At 50.8% G+C, this 19,668-nt stretch overlaps 9 protein-coding genes across 9 annotated transcripts; 6 read left to right on the top strand and 3 right to left on the bottom strand.

The window, feature by feature from the left end:
* The first annotated feature begins 2,432 nt into the window (after positions 1–2,432).
* Positions 2,433–3,243, top strand: BDR25DRAFT_259364 (uncharacterized protein). The gene has a single exon (XM_033686584.1). The coding sequence runs from the start codon at positions 2,756–2,758 to the stop codon at positions 2,975–2,977; it is 222 nt and encodes a 73-aa protein (XP_033548864.1). The 5' UTR covers positions 2,433–2,755; the 3' UTR covers positions 2,978–3,243.
* A 32-nt stretch (positions 3,244–3,275) lies between these two features.
* Positions 3,276–4,127, top strand: BDR25DRAFT_17370 (uncharacterized protein). The gene has a single exon (XM_033684156.1). The coding sequence runs from the start codon at positions 3,491–3,493 to the stop codon at positions 3,956–3,958; it is 468 nt and encodes a 155-aa protein (XP_033548863.1). The 5' UTR covers positions 3,276–3,490; the 3' UTR covers positions 3,959–4,127.
* Positions 4,128–4,304: 177 nt separating this feature from the next.
* Positions 4,305–7,012, top strand: BDR25DRAFT_333482 (MFS general substrate transporter; the record flags this gene model as incomplete). Its single annotated transcript, XM_033692841.1, has 6 exons — positions 4,305–4,455; positions 4,606–4,736; positions 4,786–5,192; positions 5,241–5,621; positions 5,956–6,110; positions 6,202–7,012. 6 exons carry the CDS (start codon positions 4,305–4,307, stop codon positions 6,708–6,710), a joined length of 1,734 nt encoding a protein of 577 aa, XP_033548862.1. The 3' UTR covers positions 6,711–7,012.
* A 161-nt stretch (positions 7,013–7,173) lies between these two features.
* BDR25DRAFT_366772 (uncharacterized protein) lies at positions 7,174–9,250 on the bottom strand (the record flags this gene model as incomplete). Its single annotated transcript, XM_033696972.1, has 3 exons — positions 8,226–9,250; positions 7,369–8,162; positions 7,174–7,280 (listed from the first exon to the last, which is right to left on the bottom strand). The coding sequence occupies exons 1-3, from the start codon at positions 8,948–8,950 to the stop codon at positions 7,174–7,176; spliced, it is 1,626 nt and encodes a 541-aa protein (XP_033548861.1). The 5' UTR covers positions 8,951–9,250.
* Positions 9,251–9,385: 135 nt separating this feature from the next.
* On the bottom strand, positions 9,386–10,753 carry BDR25DRAFT_342057 (CORD and CS domain protein; the record flags this gene model as incomplete). Its single annotated transcript, XM_033693673.1, has 3 exons — positions 9,386–9,982; positions 10,036–10,585; positions 10,648–10,753. 3 exons carry the CDS (start codon positions 10,751–10,753, stop codon positions 9,670–9,672), a joined length of 969 nt encoding a protein of 322 aa, XP_033548860.1. The 3' UTR covers positions 9,386–9,669.
* A 246-nt stretch (positions 10,754–10,999) lies between these two features.
* BDR25DRAFT_221209 (uncharacterized protein) lies at positions 11,000–11,357 on the top strand (the record flags this gene model as incomplete). Its single annotated transcript, XM_033685023.1, has 2 exons — positions 11,000–11,194; positions 11,244–11,357. 2 exons carry the CDS (start codon positions 11,000–11,002, stop codon positions 11,355–11,357), a joined length of 309 nt encoding a protein of 102 aa, XP_033548859.1.
* Positions 11,358–11,613: 256 nt separating this feature from the next.
* On the top strand, positions 11,614–12,589 carry BDR25DRAFT_221657 (Phosphoenolpyruvate/pyruvate domain-containing protein; the record flags this gene model as incomplete). Its single annotated transcript, XM_033685039.1, has 4 exons — positions 11,614–11,688; positions 11,741–11,828; positions 11,880–11,972; positions 12,018–12,589. 4 exons carry the CDS (start codon positions 11,614–11,616, stop codon positions 12,587–12,589), a joined length of 828 nt encoding a protein of 275 aa, XP_033548858.1.
* Positions 12,590–12,666: 77 nt separating this feature from the next.
* BDR25DRAFT_353766 (uncharacterized protein) lies at positions 12,667–16,052 on the bottom strand (the record flags this gene model as incomplete). Its single annotated transcript, XM_033695209.1, has 24 exons — positions 12,667–12,711; positions 12,739–12,904; positions 12,958–13,024; positions 13,071–13,126; positions 13,179–13,377; positions 13,412–13,449; positions 13,478–13,620; positions 13,657–13,797; positions 13,915–14,006; positions 14,034–14,101; positions 14,138–14,177; positions 14,209–14,335; positions 14,368–14,400; positions 14,450–14,572; positions 14,654–14,744; positions 14,822–14,981; positions 15,048–15,069; positions 15,116–15,203; positions 15,262–15,414; positions 15,450–15,463; positions 15,488–15,675; positions 15,745–15,806; positions 15,869–15,991; positions 16,024–16,052. 24 exons carry the CDS (start codon positions 16,050–16,052, stop codon positions 12,667–12,669), a joined length of 2,268 nt encoding a protein of 755 aa, XP_033548857.1.
* A 606-nt stretch (positions 16,053–16,658) lies between these two features.
* Positions 16,659–19,476, top strand: BDR25DRAFT_17330 (uncharacterized protein). Its single transcript, XM_033684153.1, has 2 exons — positions 16,659–16,682; positions 16,738–19,476. Exon 2 carries the CDS (start codon positions 17,068–17,070, stop codon positions 19,324–19,326), a length of 2,259 nt encoding a protein of 752 aa, XP_033548856.1. The 5' UTR covers positions 16,659–16,682; positions 16,738–17,067; the 3' UTR covers positions 19,327–19,476.
* The last annotated feature ends 192 nt before the right edge of the window (positions 19,477–19,668 follow it).

Here is a 19,668-nt window from a genome sequence, read left to right as displayed (position 1 = left end):
AATATCTATGCCAAATGTCAGTCATGAGGCGCAAGAACTCAAGAAAGCCCAGATGGAGCCTGTTGGGCCTACAGAAGCTCGAATTACCTCAAAACGGTCAAGGCAAGACAATTGTTGCTGCTAAGTCGGCAGCGGTCCTCCCATTCGACAGCTGGAGGTGCACCTGGGCCAATGGAAGCGCCTGGCAGATGAGGCGACTCGGATACCTTCTCACGGCAGGCTAGCAAACGTCAGTCATGAGGCGGACGGCGCAGGGTGGCTGGGAGGTCGGATTCTGAGGCTCCAGACAGCGCATTGCGACCTCCTCCAGCCTCTGTGTTGACCGCGAGAGGTCCTGAGACGATGTTAAAAGCCGTGACGTTTGCAGGCGGTGAGTGGACGGTCAGTGCACCAGACTGAAGGCTGTTTAGGCCGAGGAAGCCTCTGTCTCGGCACACAGAACCAGGCTTTAGGGTTTAGCCTTTGCGCACGAGGGCTGGTATTTGAACGCGCGCTCTGTTGGATCGCTGGGTTGGTGCTTTCTCGTCTCGCGTCACTATCGGCTTGGTGTTGAGAAAACGAGCGAAGAGCGCAACCCGCGGCGCGCACACAAGAGCAATTGAGCAGCAGCGGCAGTGATGACTGCGACAGCACAAGAGGAAAAGAGCAGACCTGCGCAGGACGAACTCGGCGCTACTATTATCCCACTCCCACACAATCTATTGCCGGCGGACTGGGAACGGAGGTGCAGCTGGCCTGCGTCAATATGCAGCAGGCGAGCTACGTGTCAAAGGACCGCTAAACCAGACATGTCTTATGCAGACAGCATGACCTCTCGTCCCGTTAATGGTTCGAAATGAGGCGTCTAGAAGGGCCATATTATGGTTGGGGATCGACGGCGTTGGCAAGGACAACACATCAGCGACATCGCAGCAGCTTGAAGTTGCCAGCGCGCATCTTAGCAATCAGAAGGACGGCACATATCAACCGCATCTCCGTTGCCAGCAATGCATTGGCTCGGCGGGGTGCATTATCCCATGTTTTCTTCTTCCAAAGGAACGCTTTCCACCGCGAACTCGACCACGGTGCCCTGACAGCCACCACACGCCAGACTTCAGAAAGCTGGACCCATTGCTGGCGCAGGCAGGCTGACAGGACGTGTCAAACACGAAGTCCTTGGATCCATCGTCCTGCATTTCCAATCCCACTACTGAAGCAAATCTGCAGTGGTTCGCATCGACAGTCCCGTCACCTCAATTGGCGGTGTAGGTGCCCTGTGATTGGTCGAATATTCTGTAATGTTGGCTTGCCAGCTGGTTTCGCTCCTTAATCTCGCAGTCTTCAACACCATGTTTACTGAAAAATCTAGTAAATCCTTCGTATCGCTGCATTGCGGCCAGAGGTGCAGGAACAGCGTTCCACTGCCCATTCATATTCGATCTTTGGCTTTACAAACTGAGCGACCGCGCATCCGGGTGCCGTCAGTAATCGCAGATCTAGCAGTCAGCCCTGCTGTCTGCAGCAGCATCTGTGGAAAAAGCTCCGTAGTACCGACAGAAAGCATTACCCCATCCTTCGGGTGGATCAAGATGATAGTGAGTAAACGCAAGTTGCCTCCATTCCATCCTGAACTACAACCCATCGGCGATAGCCCCTCCCTCAGTTTGCCAAACCTCCTGCAAGCGTTGATTTACTTTGTGCAACATACGGGAAGTACATTGTCATAGAGTCCACTCTGGTGTTCGCTTGCTGCCTCCCCTGTGTAACGCGGTCAGCCGTTCACGCAGGGTGCCTTACACTTGACGTCTTCTATTAGCAAAAGTGGAGAGACAATGGCATTGTGAGACTAAATCCCAACAAACATCACAAAGTTTTAACCCAGAAGTCCTTTGCGTCGCTCAAGGTTATCTCTTACGTATCTTCTCATCTCATTTTTGAGCTTGATGATTACTCCTACCTGCATTTTACTGAGCTGCCACGCGATTGCGCTACTTAAAGTCCCCATGTATGAGCCGCATTGTGTATCACTCTAGGCACGTTCCCGGCGGAGTTTGTGAGAGGGATGTTGCGCCAACCGTAGGATTTCTTCACCTGAAGGAAACTCACGATGCGGCTTCGGGAGCAAATTGGAGTCGTCCTCCCTCGTTACTGGATCCGGTCGTATTATGGATACAGGCTTCAGTTGTCTTGTTTGGCTAATTTCCTTCAGCATGTTTCCATGGTGGCAGTAACGCAAGCTCCAATGTGGAGGATTATGGTTGCAATTGCTCTGTTTCCCGTAAGAATCAAACCTGCAAACTCGTTGTAACATGAGATCCCTCAATCCTCTAATGGGTGAACGAGAGAATATATAAAGGACACGGAAACAGAGGATGTCTCTTCCATCACACGAACACCTCATTGTGCACACTGTCTCTTTCGTTATCTTCCTATCATTGACTCTACAAATCACTCTTTGCTTGCAAGCCATATTGCGTTTACGACACCACTCACTTAGAGAAGCGCTTTAGTTCGCTACAACATTTAAAAACAGTGGGCAAGCATGCGCCTGCACTATCACATCCAGCCCCTAACATTGGCAGGTCCGATCCCGAGTTCACACTTTGGTGAAGCAAACGCAGGTACAGCTACTTCTCACTCCCTCTGACCAACGCTTTATGGACAACATCCAGTGGTCATAGCGACCGTTCATTTCGTTCCACTACGAGCTTCTTATGCCACCTCTTCATCCATATAATCTCAACATCCACGTTCTTGAGTCGAAGAATCTTTCCAAATGTGCTATTACCACGCTTACACTCACCGCTGCGGCCATACCGAGATGGTCTTCCAATCATTCTGCACACGTGGCCAGCTGAAACAGAAGAAGTGTCCACGGGGCGAAGAAGGAAAGATTTTGACAGATGTCAAACTTGAGTATTCCTGTGCTGGATGTCCGGGCCCTAAGAAGGTAGGCGCCATTCTTCGCGAAATCACGAGATTTCGGATACGAGGCTAACAAAAACCAAGTGAGATGCTTCGGGCGAGAAGCAGACGCTCGAAGTCCGAATTCAGCATGTTCGGTACGGAGAGGGGTCGGCTTGTTGGCATTTATTGGTTTGGAAATTGATGCGGGAATGATGTTTGAGGTCTCAGGGTTTCTTTTCTGCTTTCCCCGTTTCTACTTTTTGGGCTCAGCCTTTCTAATGTTTTCCTTCACCTCCAAGAATTCAAATAGATCGCATGCTTTAAGAAATATATCACTGAACTCAAAGTCTCAGTGAGGTGTCGTACCAACTAGCATCCGTCGGCCCGTTGCGTTAATGTACCCGCGCCCGGAACCGCACCTGCCTTAACAGGACATCCATAGCTAGCACGTGATATCAATTTGAGGGGTTAGAGCTCTCGCAAATGCTTTCCTCCGTCGCCACACTGACCGTACACCGTATTCACCGATCATGAAAGCTGAAAGTCTGACCACCCAGCCGGCTCCGCGAAAACCAGGACAGAAGAAATTGCGTAGTCTGCTACCATGGTGATGGACTTCATCAGGAGATCTCACCCAGCTCGGCAAGCCTCTGATTCCGAATCCGACGATGGCAAGGAAGTCAGCCCTCCGCAGAGCCCAAAGGAAAGGAACGCTACGATTGTCAGGTGCTTCTTCAGGTCCAAATGCCACATGCAGCAGATACTGGACCCCGGAAATCGCCCGCCAACAGCCTCATCTGGAACAAGGGTTAGTCTAGCCGAGGTCATGGGAATTGATTGTGGAGGTTTCGACTTTGCCACTTCTTGTGGGCGGTCGATGATATTTTTAAATGGCGGCCGAGGGAAGAAACAAACCACAATAACTGAATACCATAGTCTTTTCCTATGGACGAAGAAAAAGCAATGTAAAACATCAAAAATCCCAAAAAGTCTTGATCAAAGGAAACAGAGACCTTCAACAAATCTCGAAGCGATGGAGACGAGGGTCACCAAGGGAGTGGTCGTGATGTGATCTCATTGGCGGAAGCAATCTGGGTTCATTCACCTGAGCCCACGGGAGAGCGTGGTTCCGGTCGGCGACTCGGTTAAAGCAGTTTTTAGGAGGTCAGAGAACGAGTGCGTTCAAGAAGGAAATTCGCCTCATCTCCGCCTTTTTCTACGAGTCTTTTTCGCATTCAATGTTGGCAACCTCAAAAGCATTCGCAAGTTGAGGAAGAACGACAGTCATTTGTTGTGTGCCAACGTACCCAATTTTGTGGAACAGCTGACACGGAAGTTCCCTTTCAACCTATCCTCTAAGGCACTCTCCCGCGCCGCGGAAAGTCCCGTCTGGCGGCTGGACTCGACTAATGAGATTCATGCAGAACCCGGTTCCCAACGCCAACGGTCGTTCGGCCGAGACGGAGACGTCAACGACAGACAACACCGACTTAGGAGAATCGGTGGACTTTGAAAAGAAAGCTGAGGAGACAACACCCCGTTCACAGAACGCCACTCCCGTCAAAGAGGGTGCATATGCAGCCACTCTTGAGCAGTCGGAAGCCATCGCCAGGCCAAACACAGAATTGTCCAGGGAAGGAAGTCATGCACATTTCGATTCGAAAGACCAAGATATAGGAGGCAATGATGATGGAAAAGATGCTAAAGACGTTGATGAAGAGAAGATACCTGAGGATAATGATGCTGAGCCCACCGAAGAAGGCGATGACGCAAGATACCTGAGTGGCTACAAGCTTGGAATATTATCACTGGGTTTGTGTCTTACAACTTTCGTGATTGCTCTAGACAATGTAAGCTAGCCATCTACTCTTCCAATTACTCTTACTCATCACAAGATAGACAATCATTGCGACCGCGATTCCCAAGATAACGACAGTTTTCAACAGTCTCGATGATGTAGGATGGTATGGATCCTCATACCTCTTGACTACGTGTTCGCTACAGCCCTCGTTCGGGAGAATATACACATTCTTCGACGTGAAATACACCTACCTCTTCGCACTCCTGCTGTTCGAAGTTGGTTCTATTATTTGCGCTGCTGCGACTAGTTCGCCAATGTTCATCATTGGACGAGCAGTCGCTGGTGCAGGCGCTGCAGCTCTGTTTTCTGGGGGCATGACTATCATCGGCTACTCTGTACGCTTGTCGAAACGTCCTATATACATCGCCGCACTGTCAAGTATGTTTGGTATTGCAAGCGTCGTGGGTCCGATTCTAGGTGGCGCATTGACTGACAAAGTATCATGGTAAAACAGCAGCATGCATTCTGTTTAAATGTAGGCTAACGATCGCAGGCGGTGGTGCTTCTGGATAAATCTCCCATTCGGCGCAGTCTCCCTCGCAGTCGTGTTTTTCTTCTTTGCCAACCCTGAACGCCAATATAGTCACCTTCCCTTCCGATCCCGAATCAAAGAAGTTGACTTACTAGGGGCTCTCTTCCTCATCTGTGCCATCGTATCCCTCCTCCTGGCACTCCAATGGGGCGGTCAAACATATCCCTGGGGGGATTCAAAAGTCTGGGGATGTCTGCTTGGTTTCGGATTAATTATTTCAGTCTTCATTGGGATCCAGATCCATTCTAAGGAGCGTGCAACTATCCCACTGAGAGTATTCAAGCAGCGGACCATTTTGATAAGCTGTTTGTTTTCTGCGTTGTTGTCGATGGGACTTTATACGTACGTATATTTCAGCCTTGTTCTAGATCACACCCTCCACTTCTATCTCTCCTTTTCTGTTTGTATCTGTCATCTGCTTTCCTCGGGCCCTTACTTCATGGTGTATGCTCTCTGCAATGACCTCTTTCCGATATATTACAGCATTCTGCGGATCTTCATCAGGAGGTCATGTAATCCCTCGACCCTGTTCCTAGATTCGAAGAGACAAACGAAAGGATAAGTTTTCTAGTCATGATTTATGCCGCGTATTGCTTTCCTCCATTCTCCATAATCAAACTTACCGCGCTCAAATTCATTTTACATCTCCGGAGACCGATGCTAACCCCAACACTAGTCACATCTTCTATCTCCCCTTCTACTTCCAGGCTAGCAAAGGAACTACGGCTGAACAATCCGGGATCCGCACCATTGCCTATCTCGTCTCCATCACATGTTCTTCCCTCGTCATTGGTGGTGCAATTACAGCAATAGGCATTTACGCTCCATTTAGTAAGCTCTTACCTAACTCATCCCATCCAATCCCTTCCCACTCCCCAAAGCCTACCCCTTTTTGTAGCCACAACCCTAACACAATAACTAGTGTGGTTCGGCTCTGCTATCTTCACCATCGGCTCCGGCCTAATCTATACTCTCAAGCTCTCATCCCCAGCCGGCGTCTGGATCGGTTACCAGATCCTAGCGGGCGTCGGCGCAGGCGCCTCCGTCCAAATCCCCTTCATCGCTGTCCAAGTAGTCGCCTCGACCAAAGATATGCCAACCGCCAACGCGTGCGTCATGTTCTTCAATTCGCTCGGAGGCGCCATCGCGATCTCCATCGCCCAAAATATCTTCGTCAACAGCCTCTCCAAAGAAATCCCCAAGTTCGCCCCGGGCATCGATCCGCGAATCGTGATCGGAGCCGGGGCGACGCATGTCAGGCAGGTGGTGCCAGAGGCGTTGTTGCATGGGGTTTTGTTGGCGTATACAAAGGCAATCGATAATGCGTTTGTGGTTAGTATTGCGACGGCGGGGTTGGCGGTGCTGGTAAGCTTTTGGATGGAGAGGAGGAGTGTTAAGGGGAAGAAACTTATTCCAGGAGGGGCGGCGTAGGGGGATTTTCTCAGGATTTGCGGGATGTTTCTTTGCATATTGATTGGAGTTTTTCCCGCGTCTCTGTATCCTTGCTACCAGGGGAAGTAGAAGGCTAGTGTATTTGTAATTCTCGGCATCCCGAGCGGGAAGATCAGATGGTACATTCTTAAGGTATAAAAGGGGTCATGGATTTGTGTCCACTTGACAGTCTATTGGAATACAGCGAAGAGTAAGAGGGGATGTAATTACCCTAGACCATGTGTGACCTGTTGATACACGGCCAGATTGCAGTGCAGAACGGAGTATTTCGTTTATCTACCTCTCCTACAATCCACAGTCTCCATATTGAGGCAGACATGTATACTCAGCGCAAAGCATTCTCAATTGCAAGCTAACAGCTAGCTAGCTAGTCAATCCGGTATTCAAGCATGTCAAAACAAGTAACCGACCTCCTGCGGAAGCTAAGTTCCTCGAATACTGACTAGGTAGGCTTCTGACCCCAAAGTCTACCGGTCGTGGCCTCAATACGCGAGATAGTTTGGCGCCTCATAACCCCTTTCTCCTGATCCGTCATCCTCGTTATTTGCTCTGTTAGAAGTCAGTCATATATGCGTCCATCAAAAACTAGATGCTAAGAACAGGGGCCTCTTGTGGGTGGGTAGGTCAGGAAACTTACCCCTAGCATCCCTCTCCTCACCCTCAGTCTTCTTCACCTCCGCACTAACCCTTTCCATAACCGCCATCCGGTATCCCAACAACCTCCTTTCACCATTCGCTACTCCGCCGCCCTGATTACCACCATCATAAGTACCACTACCAACCATACCAGCCCCAGCAAACCCATCCCCCACTACATTCCCCTCCCCCGTCCTCAGCGCAGTCATCCCCTTCTCTCCAAGAAACAAATTCCTCCTCTCCTCCTGTCTCGTCTCCAAACATGTACCCCGGTTAAACCTCTCCATCGCCTCAATCCATGCCTTCCTATCACCCTCGCTCCTCGTCAGTCGCCATCTCCTCTCCGCACATTCTTTCGCGCCTGCCAGATCTGCGATTTCAGCAGCTGTTTGCTTGATCCAGGCTTCGCGCGCGGTTTTCTGGGACTCGAGTTTGGCGCGCGCGGCGGGCGTGTGGGTCAGCTTGGAGGAGATGCATGGTAGCGGGGGTGGGGGAATGGGAAGCGTGGGACGGGCGTTGGTGGTGTGGGTTAGTTGGAAAGATTGAAAAGGTGGTGTTAGGGACGGGCCGAGCTGATGGGCCGCGAGAGCACGACGCGCGCTGTAGGATGGAGCGGAAAGGCTGACGTCAGGTGTAACAGTGTCGATGAACGGGTCGGTAGGTTGGCGGGCCTGGTTGGTGTGGGGTTGGACGATATGGGCATTAAGCGGTGAGGGGGGTTCGAATGCGAGGTTGTTCATGTCGCGCCTTGCTGAGTGGATAGAAACAGGGCCCTTGGAGTGAGGCTCTTTGCTACTTGGGTGCGTGTCAGCAGCTCCAATACTTCGGAAAGTACTGCAGGGCATTCAAATATCTGACCTTCCAGGAACTGGCCTCCTGTCCCCAACTGCCCCAAAACCATTCCCCAGTGCCGGTGTGCTCGACCCTCCTGCGAAGCCTGCTCCACCATATCCAAAACTATTCCCAGAGTCTGGCAATCCAAGAGGAGATGAGATGAATGGCAAAGATGACATCGACGATGTCCTACCCAGACGCCTCCTGTAGGCCGTCGGACCAGGAAGAGGGGGGTTCTGTTGATGATCTTTGGATGAACGTAACTCGGTGATATGATCGCCCATTTCGTCCTCGGCACTGACAGTAGATTTACAAGAGTAGTATGCTTCACTCTCTGCGTTCGAAGCTTGACTGAGGATGCTCTTGTAGTCTCCGATGCTGGATATCGATGAACAGGGTGAATGCGTGGGTCCAGCCGCCTCATGCGTATATTCAGAAGCAGAATATCTATCAAAGACAGGCTCAAAGTCTGGTACCGAACGAGTGAAAGACAGTTGTGGGCTGGAGGAAAACTCTGCTTGCTCCCAATAACGCTGCCGGCCCACATCGAGAATTGGCAAGCTGCTAGTCCGAACATTGTTCTTTGAAAAGGACAGCAGGGGGCTCCTTGAATCTTTTCTGGGCTTGACAGTATCATCAGAAGCTGGTGAACCGAGATTTCTGTCAGTGGGCGTTATCGTGCCGCTGTCACTGTCAGCAGAATTGGCATCCATGGTTCCGTTGTGACCACTAGCGGGCGAGGCGAACATGAAACCGTTATGGTCCACTGCGTGTGTCTGAAGAAGAGCCCGTGGTCGCTCTTGGGGTTAGGTCCACTATGTGAGGTTGAACGCAGGTGGCGAAAGAATGAGCAAATATCAGGGATGGCAACAGTGTGCGTTGCCAGGGCTCAGCCGACTAGGTGTTTCCAAAACAAACGCGGACGAACAGCCTCGCGCCAGATCGCACAGCTGAGCGGAAATAGGTGTCGTGAAAGTGAAAGACGGCCTCTCCGGACAAGAGCGGATGGGAAAGTTGTTAAAACGTCGAAACCAGCCGGCCAATTAACGCCGTTCGACACCGCCCACGTAAGCTTAATCACCAAAAACTGAATGAATATGTGATAGGAATGACGGGGTTGTGATGAGTGGTCGTGAGAGTGAAGCATTTTCCATCAGCCACTTGTGTAGAAGTTGAGAATCGCCAAAGAATACTGACTGGATGGATGTAGATAGCCCTAACCCATTTCTAGAACCAGAGAAAGCACCAACAGGATGCCCTTTCCTACCTGGATCATGTCTAATAACATTACCTCCAAGCCGCTTGCAGGCTGATGCTTCCACAGACCAGAGCCGCAAACAATCTTTTACAAATCCCGCTCCAACGGGATCAAAAGAACAACCAAGAGCACTGCATTTATGGAGCATGTTGATGTGAAGTTATGAAAGGGTTTTTCTACTTATTTCTGATATCATGTTCATGTTCACATTCACACTCTCGCGGCCTGTCCCACCTGTATCATCTCACCCGTGGGCCTATCGTCGGCCCTAAGGACAGGCCAACCACGACCATCCGCCTTCACCAGGGTTAGCTCCAACTTCGTCCCCAGAATACGGTATTTGCTCTGCTCGGGGTTGATGGTCGCGAACAAGGGCATTTCTGTCTGGTATCGTTTGCTGTCTGCGGTCCGTAGATCTAGGTTGACGTGTGTTGCTGTAAATGCGACGGTAGACGTTTGTTTGTCGATTTTCTTGAGGTAGAGGGAGGCGATGACTGAGGTTCCTGTTTGGTAGTAGTCGTGGCTGCAGGTAACCAGTGAGTCGGGGTACAGTAATTGCTGAAGGGCATGACATACCGAACAGTATCCAGCTTCTCCTCCCCAGCCTTCTTCCCACTACCAACGAACAAATGGTGGTTCTTCGCCTTGCAGCCCTCGATATTCATGAACTGGTCGAACTCGAGCACGCGTCTCTTGCAGCAAGACCACCCCTTTGAGCCCTCGTGAAAGATGGGTATTCCGGGATGGTGCACGCACCTCTCACCCTCTCGACTCGAATCGCCTTTATACGTCTCACCACAGCATTTCCTCCTGCATGTCTGGCCCACTGCAATCGCTAAAGCCGGATCATCGTCTTCTGATTCTGGCGGGGCGGGAGTTACCGATGGTGACGGTCGGAGAGACGTGTTTTGTGAGGTCGGCAGGCGCGGAACAGGAGCTGGCAGAGCTGCCTCGAGGCTTCCCAATGAGACGGGCGTGTTTTCCGGGACCTTTGAGGCAATGTCCGGATCCCCTGACGGCTCTGGCACGGGCGTGTCGTCGACTTCGGAATGATTTCCGGTAGTGCAGGGGGGGATGTTTAGGAATTCGTCAAAGGTGAGGACGCGAGGTTTGCAGCACTTCCAGCCTGGCCGAAGATGTTAGTGTCCAATACAAGCAATTGAGCAGAGGTTTGGGGCTGCCGTGCACCCTTCTGTCCTTCGTGGAAGACTGGCGGGCCGGGATGGTACACGCAGTCTTCGTTCTCGTCATCATAGGCCTTGCCGCAGCCCTTGTGAACGCACTTCTTCGCCATGACTACGGATATCCGAGGGGCGAAGAAGGGGAGTTCGGAAGTAGATATAGAGGATGTATGTAAAAGCTGCCTGCAACGCCGTGCCGTGCCAGTGTTGAAACCCGAATGTTCTGGAAAACAAAGGCGGTATGTCATAGGCCCGAGCGTCGGCAGAAAGAAGCTTGACCTTAGGCGGTGAATGCTTGCCCTCGTTCCTCTTGTGGTCGCTGGGCAGCATCTTCCTCCAATCTGTTCTAATATCAAGCCATGTTCCGTGCTTCATCTCGCCTTCTTGACTGTCGGTTGACCTTGTTCACCAGAGCGAATTGCTCCTTGTGTGATACCGCAAGGCAAGTTCTCCGTATCGCAAGAAATAAGAGACCATTTGCATACCACGAGATCAATGTCATGGACCCTGGTCAAGAGAAGTGGAAGTCCGTTTACGAGTTTGATACTCCCGTGGTAGGGTCCCCATGGGAGTTCTCCTTGATCTTGAGTGCTAATATTCTAGGTCCACATCGACAAAGCCGAGACTAAGGAGACATCAACTTCCGCTCTGAAGTTAATGCACCGATTCAAAGAAGAGGATGTCATGAAACTAATGGACGAGGCAGAAGGTGCATAGAGCGAGGTGCATAGAGCGAGGTGCATAGAGCGAGGTCCATGGTCCGTTGAGTTAGACCTCGGGGCAGTTGGCCGCGATTTAGCGTCCTGCAGATGTGGGGTAGTAGTGGGAAGCTGTGAAGGAGGGGTATCTGACTGTTCTCCGAACCTTGATAATGCAACAACTGCTGAGGAATACAATAATACTAAGGCGGACTTCAAGGCCACTTCTAAAACGGCATCTGTATCGAGATTCAAGCATCCTGGGCGTTAGAAATATGAACTCTCTCCAAGAAGCAAGCAGGATATATAAAACCTTTAAGAAAGGTGGTCCTAGTTTCGGAGCATGGCAGGTACTTCTATTTGTGTCTTGCATATATCTGGGGGACTGATGAAATCTCGCAGATGCTCCCGGGGACAAATCACTCCCGAGCCATTGCGCGTTCAGGAGTTGATTGGATATGTGTTGATGGCGAGCATGGGAACATCGACGGTGTGGCTAATGTAAGAAAGGTATTGTGATCTAGGTACTGACATCAGCTAGATGGCCAAATGCATGAAGCTGTAGCTGCAATTGCAGCCACAGGTGTCAGCCCGATCGTAAGAATTGCAGCAAATGAAGCCTGGATGGTGAAGCGTGAGTCGTCCACCTTAGCATTCAACCTTCCCTAACAGCCTACAGGAGCTCTTGATGCAGGCGCCCATGGCATCGTCGTCCCGCTAATCTACACTGTCGACGACGCAAAACAGCTCGTCGCCTCCGCCAAATTCCCACCCTTTGGCCGCCGGGGCTTCGGCTCCCCCTTCTCCCCCCAAACCTTCTCCAACGAGCCCCTTGCCTATTACCTCCAAAACGCCAACTCCTCACTTCAAACCATCGTCCAAATAGAGACTGCCTCAGCTCTAAAAGCCGTCCGAGAAATCGCCGCCATTCCCGGCGTTGACTGTCTTCTCATCGGCCCCTTCGACTTGGGAAATAACATCGGCCATCCTATTCTCGAAGATGGTATGCATGAAGAGTTGGTGAAAGCGATCGATAGTATTAAAGTGGCGGCACACGCGGAAGGGAAGAAAGTCGGGATATATTGCACAAGTGGGGAACAGGCGAGAGAGTATGCGGAGAAGGGGTATGATATGATCAGTATTGCTGCGGATATGATTGCGATTCCGCAATATTTCAGTCAGACGCTGGCGGTGGCGAGTGGCAAGGAAGGGGTTGGAGTGAAGAAGGGTGGTGGGTATGATGGGAGGTAGTCGTTTTCTAATTGATCGGGGCTTCTGGGTGTTTATTGAAGGACGAGAATAACCCACAGAATGAATTCTTGATCGTTTTAATATGCTGAAGGGCTGGAAATTACCGAGGCTAGGGTTCTAGACTTTGGGTTTATTAGAGAAATGCATACGCTAAGACAGGAAGGCCCTCTGAGCTTCTTCGATGCTTGAAGACGAGCCCCCTGGTTAGATATTGTGTGGTGGCTATCTACTACTGTGACGTAGGAGGAGAAAGATTTGAAGAAGAGAATCATTCTACGGAGGGCAGGAACCACTCCTTTATTTGAAGAGATGAACCTAAAGTAATGGATTCATTCTAGAGTCCGACGATTGAGGATGGACATGCAGACTTTATCGAATATAGTTCTCGACTGCTGTACGATACATGTTTGACAGCATGATAGTGCACACCGTAAGCTGAACCATGACAGCAATGCTGTTCCTTCTATATTTATCATCTGACATCTGCTACCCTCCACGTGGCAGCCACGACCTTGCAAGTGTGCTTGACTTAGTCTGCTAGTTGATAATTAACGGCTCTAGGCGAGCTATTATAAGTCAGTCCTATCACTAGTGTCGGCGAACCCCAGTGCTGATTCCAACTGCATAGTTCTGACCAGCTGTACATTTTACCCTAGCACCGAATCTCAAAAAATGCGACATTGTAAGATTGAGAAGGAACAGAAGTGAATATTGAAATCTTGTTCTAACGAGCTCCCTCGTACTCCACGAGATCTGGAGATTCTTGGCGTTGTTGCGCATTGCAGTGGCTCAACCTTTGATGAAAGGATGAGCAGAGAGCACAATAATGGAGGGTTGTTAGGTGGCGTGCGAAATCAAATCTTCGCATTATATTAGACCCGCATTTACCGATAGAAGACCAGGGCCTTGAGAGGAATGAGAGGGCATGAATGCATTTGAAGGATTCCAGATCCTGAACGCTGGAGCTGTGCCCCATTTTCTGTCGTGCTGGCCCCAGGGCCAGGATTGTACCATCTAGCCGGGGTTTCAATCTGTTAACTGCGCACACAACGTTTCTAATGCTATACCGGCCTGGCTTGAGAATATCTCGAATTATCGACGGATGTGGGCTGAAGATGTTCGAGGGGCAGGCGAACGGCTTTGAGGATTCTATCCAGCGTCAGGGTCTCTGCCGTTCGGTCTATTCCTTCCAGGCTGGGCCGAGTGCCCTAGAAGTTGACACATCATGTCTAGCACATCTAAGGTAAGGCATCATGTAACTCGTAAGGCTAAGCAAAGAGGATTTTAGGATTCAATTCCTACATTGTTAGCGCAGTCATTCGGACAAAAGGGGAACCCCGCCCGCCAACTGCGAGATTGATATATTGTATCTTCGATATTGTGCGGACTTGATTTATTAAACTCGGGGTTCCTTTACCTCACAACGCTCACGTAGGAGCAGCACCTGAGAGAAGGAACTCATCCTCGTCGGACACGTTAACCAGGGCGATAAGAATCGGTGTTGGATAACTGCTTCAAATCCATTGTGGAAGTCCGCTGTTATAGTACCTTTCCGGAGATATTCGGTGCTTGATACTGTTCTCACCATCTAGAGATGCACTTTTTCATTCATGGGGAACGTGGAAATTCCGGAATCGGGTGAGCCGGCATGAGACTTATTTCTAGTGGTGTCGCGCATGTAGTGGTTTCGTAGAGCAGGGTGGAGGAAATTCTTAGAGTTAGGAATGGGTTGCAATCCAGGCAATTCTGCAATCCAGCTTGACAAACGCTTTATTCACTAGGAGATGATTATCAGTGGCAACCAACGGAGCCTCTTCCCCGAGCCCCAATAAGGCCCGCCTAGATTTGCATTCATGTCACGGCCTCCTTCCGCAAGGAGGTTTGTTTCAGCATTCGGGCCTCGGTGTGGAGAATCTCAAACGCATGACGATTCAACCAAACTTTCCTTGGCCAAGCCACATCCTTCAGAGCAAGTGCGCGGAACTGAACGCATAACAAAACATACGATGGAAATCAGAGTGTTAAAACAGAGGATCATTTAAATCTGCCCTTGCATAACAGAACGTGGAAGCGGGGACTCATAGTTTCGCATAAGGAAACAAGCTCGAATTCATGGGATGTGAGTGAGGAGTGGAAACTAGCAGACACAATGCGACTTTCATCATGATTAGACTGCTATTCTTATTGCAGTGAATGAGGCTCTAGGGTATCCTACTAGGAGGGAATCGTAACCGTCTGTGTCGTGGTGTGCTAATCCTACTGAATGGAGCTAAGTGGCCGGTTTGACGACGGTTTGGAAATGGGATGACGTTGCCTGTCGGTGCCGACAGCTTCTTGACAACAAGATGGCGTTCCGCGCCGCTGGATAGAGGGTTGCCGAAAACTCGGTCCTCTCATGTCGGAATCAGGTTGATTGGGGATAGATTAACAGCAATATCGAGAGGGCGATAGTTAGGACGCTCGAGCCAAAGCTTGCCCTTCTGGACGTGTGTTAGGCAGACTTCGATATTAGTGTCCGCATCAGACTGGTGTATGTAAGAGACCTGCCCGTATCAGTATATGAGGGTCCATGTCGTACGACGAATATGTTCGTCGCGAGGATATATTTGGCAGGCTGTCAAACATGGTTTAACAGAGCTCTAAATTCCACCGATCGCTTCTGTGTGATTTACTTTTCTTGGGGCTTCTTTTGAAGAGCCAAAAATTGGTGTGTCGCAACCAGATGGCAGTCTTCGACGGGATGCATTGTGGGAAGGGCCGGTAGTGAGAGCAAGAGGGCGAACGAGCGTCGAAAGATTAAGCTGCATTTGCGTTCAGTACAATGACTAAGGCGTGTTCAACCAATCAACACTCTCGGCACTTGGTTAATCCGAGCTGTTATGAATCCCAAGTCAATACATGGTTTAGGCCCTGCTTCCTCAAGACTTCAGGAGGGGGCGACAAGGTGAGAGCGCGCGGTTCGAGTGTGCCATCACAATTCAGGATTGCGAATCGATTCTGTTCCCCCGTGACCCAGATGTGATGGGAGAAGCGATGTCCCACGACAACCAGCTGCGAGCCGCGGGCTTCGCGATAGCTCGAGACAGCTGGTAGTGTTCAGGTCCGCAGCCTCTGCGCGGTCAGCCCGCTAGCGAGTGACGGTGAGACTTGCGGACCAAGGCGAGAGCGGCTCGATGGTTCCTGCACGACGCTGCCAAGGGCGACCCTTTCAAGAACACTGGCGAATGAGCGTGGTGCGTCGGCACGGAGGCATGCAAGTTTACCCCTGACCTACCTCACGGGCTTTCTTTAGCCCAACCCTGGCGAATGTATCGAAACACCACCGGAACCCTTCCATGCTCTCTGTGTGACTCCGGAGGACTCAGAGATTCTGCAGCTTCTTTGAGGATTTTTCCAGACTTCCTGACGGATCAGCAGTCGTTGACATTAAGAACCTTAGCCAACCGGGAGAGAAAAAAGCCATCCGGCCCCTGATCGCTCCCATGTCGATCTAAATACGCGATGTTGTTTGCCCAGCGCACACGCAAGCCATCTGTCATGAAACTTCGACGTGACCGACAAAAACAGGGACGGCTCATCATCTCCCACCGCGCTCCACTGCCTACTCTTTCACGAATCAACACTGACCGCTCTAGAGACCCGGACTGGTCTTTGCTCGCGCCACCTGAAGCACATCGTCGTCGTCGACCCCTGCTTACCGCTTGGCCTGTTTAGGACGGACCTAACCCTTGCACTCCCAGGGACAGCTTCCTGCGCCCCAACAGTCTCCTCGCTGCGTTCTCTCACCTCCCAGCCGCCCACCTACGAGAGCCAGAACCGCGTTAACTCGGCTCTGCACCACCTGTAACGCACACCGCTGTGCTGTGCTGCTTCCTCTCCTTTACCCGCGACTGTTCGTGCCTTGCTTTACATTCCTGCACACACCTCAACCTCCTCTTTGACAGAGCCTCCGTCTCACGGAGTAGTCACTCTTTCTGTGCGATAAACTGTTTCAACCTCTGACGCTGTCTCCCATCCTTAGAGACCGCATCTGCGTCCTGTCTTAGAACCTGTCTTGCATTTGAGTCCTATTCAACCGCACAGCTGGCTACCGGCAAGTCGTCCCCGCGCCCCGTTTTAGATCATATTTTGACGTTTGAGTCCTTCAGCTTACCTTCTCCACACACCTGCAACGAAATCACGGATATCCCACGAGGACTTACGCGGTATATCGATTCCACCTGTTGCAATATTGAGCTAGGGGCACGTCGATATTAAGGTTTCCAGGACATACAGTTGCTGCTTCACAGGATTTCTTGCTTCCTGTAGAGGATATCCTCCCGTCACTGCTTGGATCTGTCGCTTCGTCATGAGGATTTAGCTGGCATGCTAGTCGCTTGTTCGTCGCTCAACCTTAGGTCTTGAGTTCTGAACTCGGATTCTTCCCTATTCTCTTCGACCCATCGACAGCCTAACTATCCTTCCGATCGATTCCTATCATGGGTCTCCCACAACCCATACATCCCTTAAGTGGCCACTGTTCTGTCATACATAATGACACCCTTTACGTATACTCTCCCGCCGGATTCCAGTCGCTCGAGTTGGTTGAAGGAGCCAAGTGGCAAGAATTACCTATGGATGTGTCATTAACAGGCGCGCAGTGTGTGAAGGCGGTACCTGGCGGGGATCCAAATGCAGCACTTCTTTACGTTGTTGGAGGTTCTGTGAACGAGACTGCGTCATCGTGGGATTATCCAGGATTAATGCATTATTCGTTCAACCAAGAGAAGTGGGATTGGGTCAGGCCGGAGACTTGGGTCACGCAAAATCGACAGAACCACGCCGCAGTTTACCTCAATGCTTCGCAATCGATACTCGTCTATTCAGGATCCCAAACTACTGGAGATAACGGCCCTTCCTCTTCGACATTCGTCATATCGACGACCCCTCCCTTTAACGTTCGAAGTGGTGTCGCAGCCGGTAACCCTGCTGCGGTGAAACCAATGCTAATGCCCTGGGATGAAAGCCACGCTGTGATGTTTGGCGGAGGAGCTCAAAATGAAGAAGTGTTCTTGTACAGTATTGAAGCAGGCTGGCAGAATCTCGGTACAACACTTACGGAGCCAATCACGAATATGGATGCCGTCCAATGCACAGTAGTGTCTGGAGACGATGGAAGCAAAGTCCTGGAAAGATACGACATGAGCGTAACCCCCAATAAAGTAACTCGGTTTGCTTTGCTCAATCAAGGTGGAACTGTGGCCGCCCCTGGAACGATTGTTGGCGAGAAAGCAAAACGAATCACTATCAATGACTGGCCAGCTTATAATGGAACCCTTGCGCCAACTGCCACAAGAGCGGGCTATTCTATTGCACAAGACTTGAATGGCGTCGCCGTAATCACTGGCGGTAGTGAAGAAGACCCCTTATGCATATTCGACCAAAAAGCGAATGCCTGGGTCAATGCGACTGAACTCTTCAATGGCCAAGAAGTCGTCATCTCATCAACTCCCTCCAGCACTTCCTCATCCACAACCCTACCAACATCAACTACGCCATCGGCTACCGAGTCGTCGACTGCCGCGGCTGCAGCCCCCGCCACAACGCCTGTCAACAACAAGAGCAGGATGTTGACAGTTCTGGGAGCTACTCTCGGAGCTATATTTGGTATTGCCGCGATCTTAATCCTGCTGCTTTTCTGCATGAAGTACAAGCGAGAGAAGAGAAAGAAGGCCCAGCAGTCTGGGTATATTGAGAAAGATCGCCTAAGTTTCGCCGATCGCGGAGCAGAATTTATGAGCGAAGCGGGCGGGTCAGTTGGACATAACTACTCCGCATCCATGAATGCATCGCAGAGCTCATTAGCTATAATTAGTGGTCGAGGAGGGATGAATCACAAAAGAGGGTTGGGTCCCCTGGGGAGTGATGCAAGCACGGCAGGACTGGTCACGAAAAAGAGCCCTCTCGGATACTCTGAACCTGTGGAGATGTCCAAATTCGACATGAAGCCAGCCCCCATCGTCACCGAGAAGTCAGTTGAGAAGAATATCATGCCACAGCCGGCATCCCGAGCAACCGCGAATATTGGAAGGAGTCGCAGTTCTGGGTGGAGTCGGTATTTTGCAAATAACGAAGCTACGAACCTTGCCCATATGCCATCTGGAAGATCGACATATGCTTCCGAGCGCACTAGTACCGGTAGCCAGTCACTATACACTGATTCGCGTATGTATAGCCAGCCATCTCAGACTGTGCCTCCGCTTGAGTTGAATTTTACAAAATTTGATGGCCAGCGCCTCAGTCGAGTAGCAACCGGAAGTCCAACACTCGGTAATTCTCAAGAAAACTTGCCCAGTCAACCAATGCAAGCAGAAATTGCCCGAGCCAATTCTAATGGAAGCTCACGGTCTGGTGTCAGCCACGACGATCACTATGCCCGAGTGCCAGTAGAAAGCTGGACACCGATGGGTAATGCTAATTACGACAATCGACCAGCCTCCAGTAACTACACGAATAGCGTTGTCGACCAGAACCGAGACGGGGCAAGTTCTTACTACCATGACGGCACAAGCTCCTTCTACCCGAAGAGCAACTACAGCTCCTTCTACCCTGGCCAGCCGCGACTTGGTGAACCAGAGGATCGAGACAGCACGGTCACGGTCTTCCCGCGTGGTGTCCCAGATAATTCTGGTCCGCCCCGCCCAAAGGATGCGAAGCAAGACATGTCTTGGTTAAACCTAGGCGCTGGGGCACACTGAACCACACAAATAAAGTGATCAAGACGCCTACCTTACCATCGTGGATGAGATTCACGCGACCATAATGACTCTTCATTCCTAAGGGGATTCTTTTCATCTGCCTCTTCCTTCCGAGCCAGGATTGGATTTATACGGCGGATTTCTGCATACGGACGGGAATGTGAGAGGTACTTCTAAAAGCGCTAGCAGTGTGTGTTTTCACATGCCCTCTTTTCAACCTTTTTACTGGAATCTATTCTCGCCAATCTCTTTTAGGCATGCATCCCTAGCGCCGGGCGTCTGAATCTTCGATCTCTTTCTCATTTATTTCCACTTGCTGGTTGTTTTGGCATTGCCGTGCGC

This window comes from Lindgomyces ingoldianus, assembly GCF_010093535.1.
Source record: "Lindgomyces ingoldianus strain ATCC 200398 unplaced genomic scaffold BDR25scaffold_12, whole genome shotgun sequence".
Lineage (NCBI taxonomy): Eukaryota > Fungi > Ascomycota > Dothideomycetes > Pleosporales > Lindgomycetaceae > Lindgomyces > Lindgomyces ingoldianus.
Note: the sequence above shows the minus strand (reverse complement) of the source record. Positions and strands in the feature narration are given on the sequence as shown.

Coding starts and splice junctions, on each gene's coding strand:
- BDR25DRAFT_259364 (XM_033686584.1), top strand. CDS start 2,756: ATGTGCTATTACCACGCTTACACTCACCGCTGCGGCCATACCGAGATG.
- BDR25DRAFT_17370 (XM_033684156.1), top strand. CDS start 3,491: ATGGTGATGGACTTCATCAGGAGATCTCACCCAGCTCGGCAAGCCTCT.
- BDR25DRAFT_17330 (XM_033684153.1), top strand. CDS start 17,068: ATGGGTCTCCCACAACCCATACATCCCTTAAGTGGCCACTGTTCTGTC.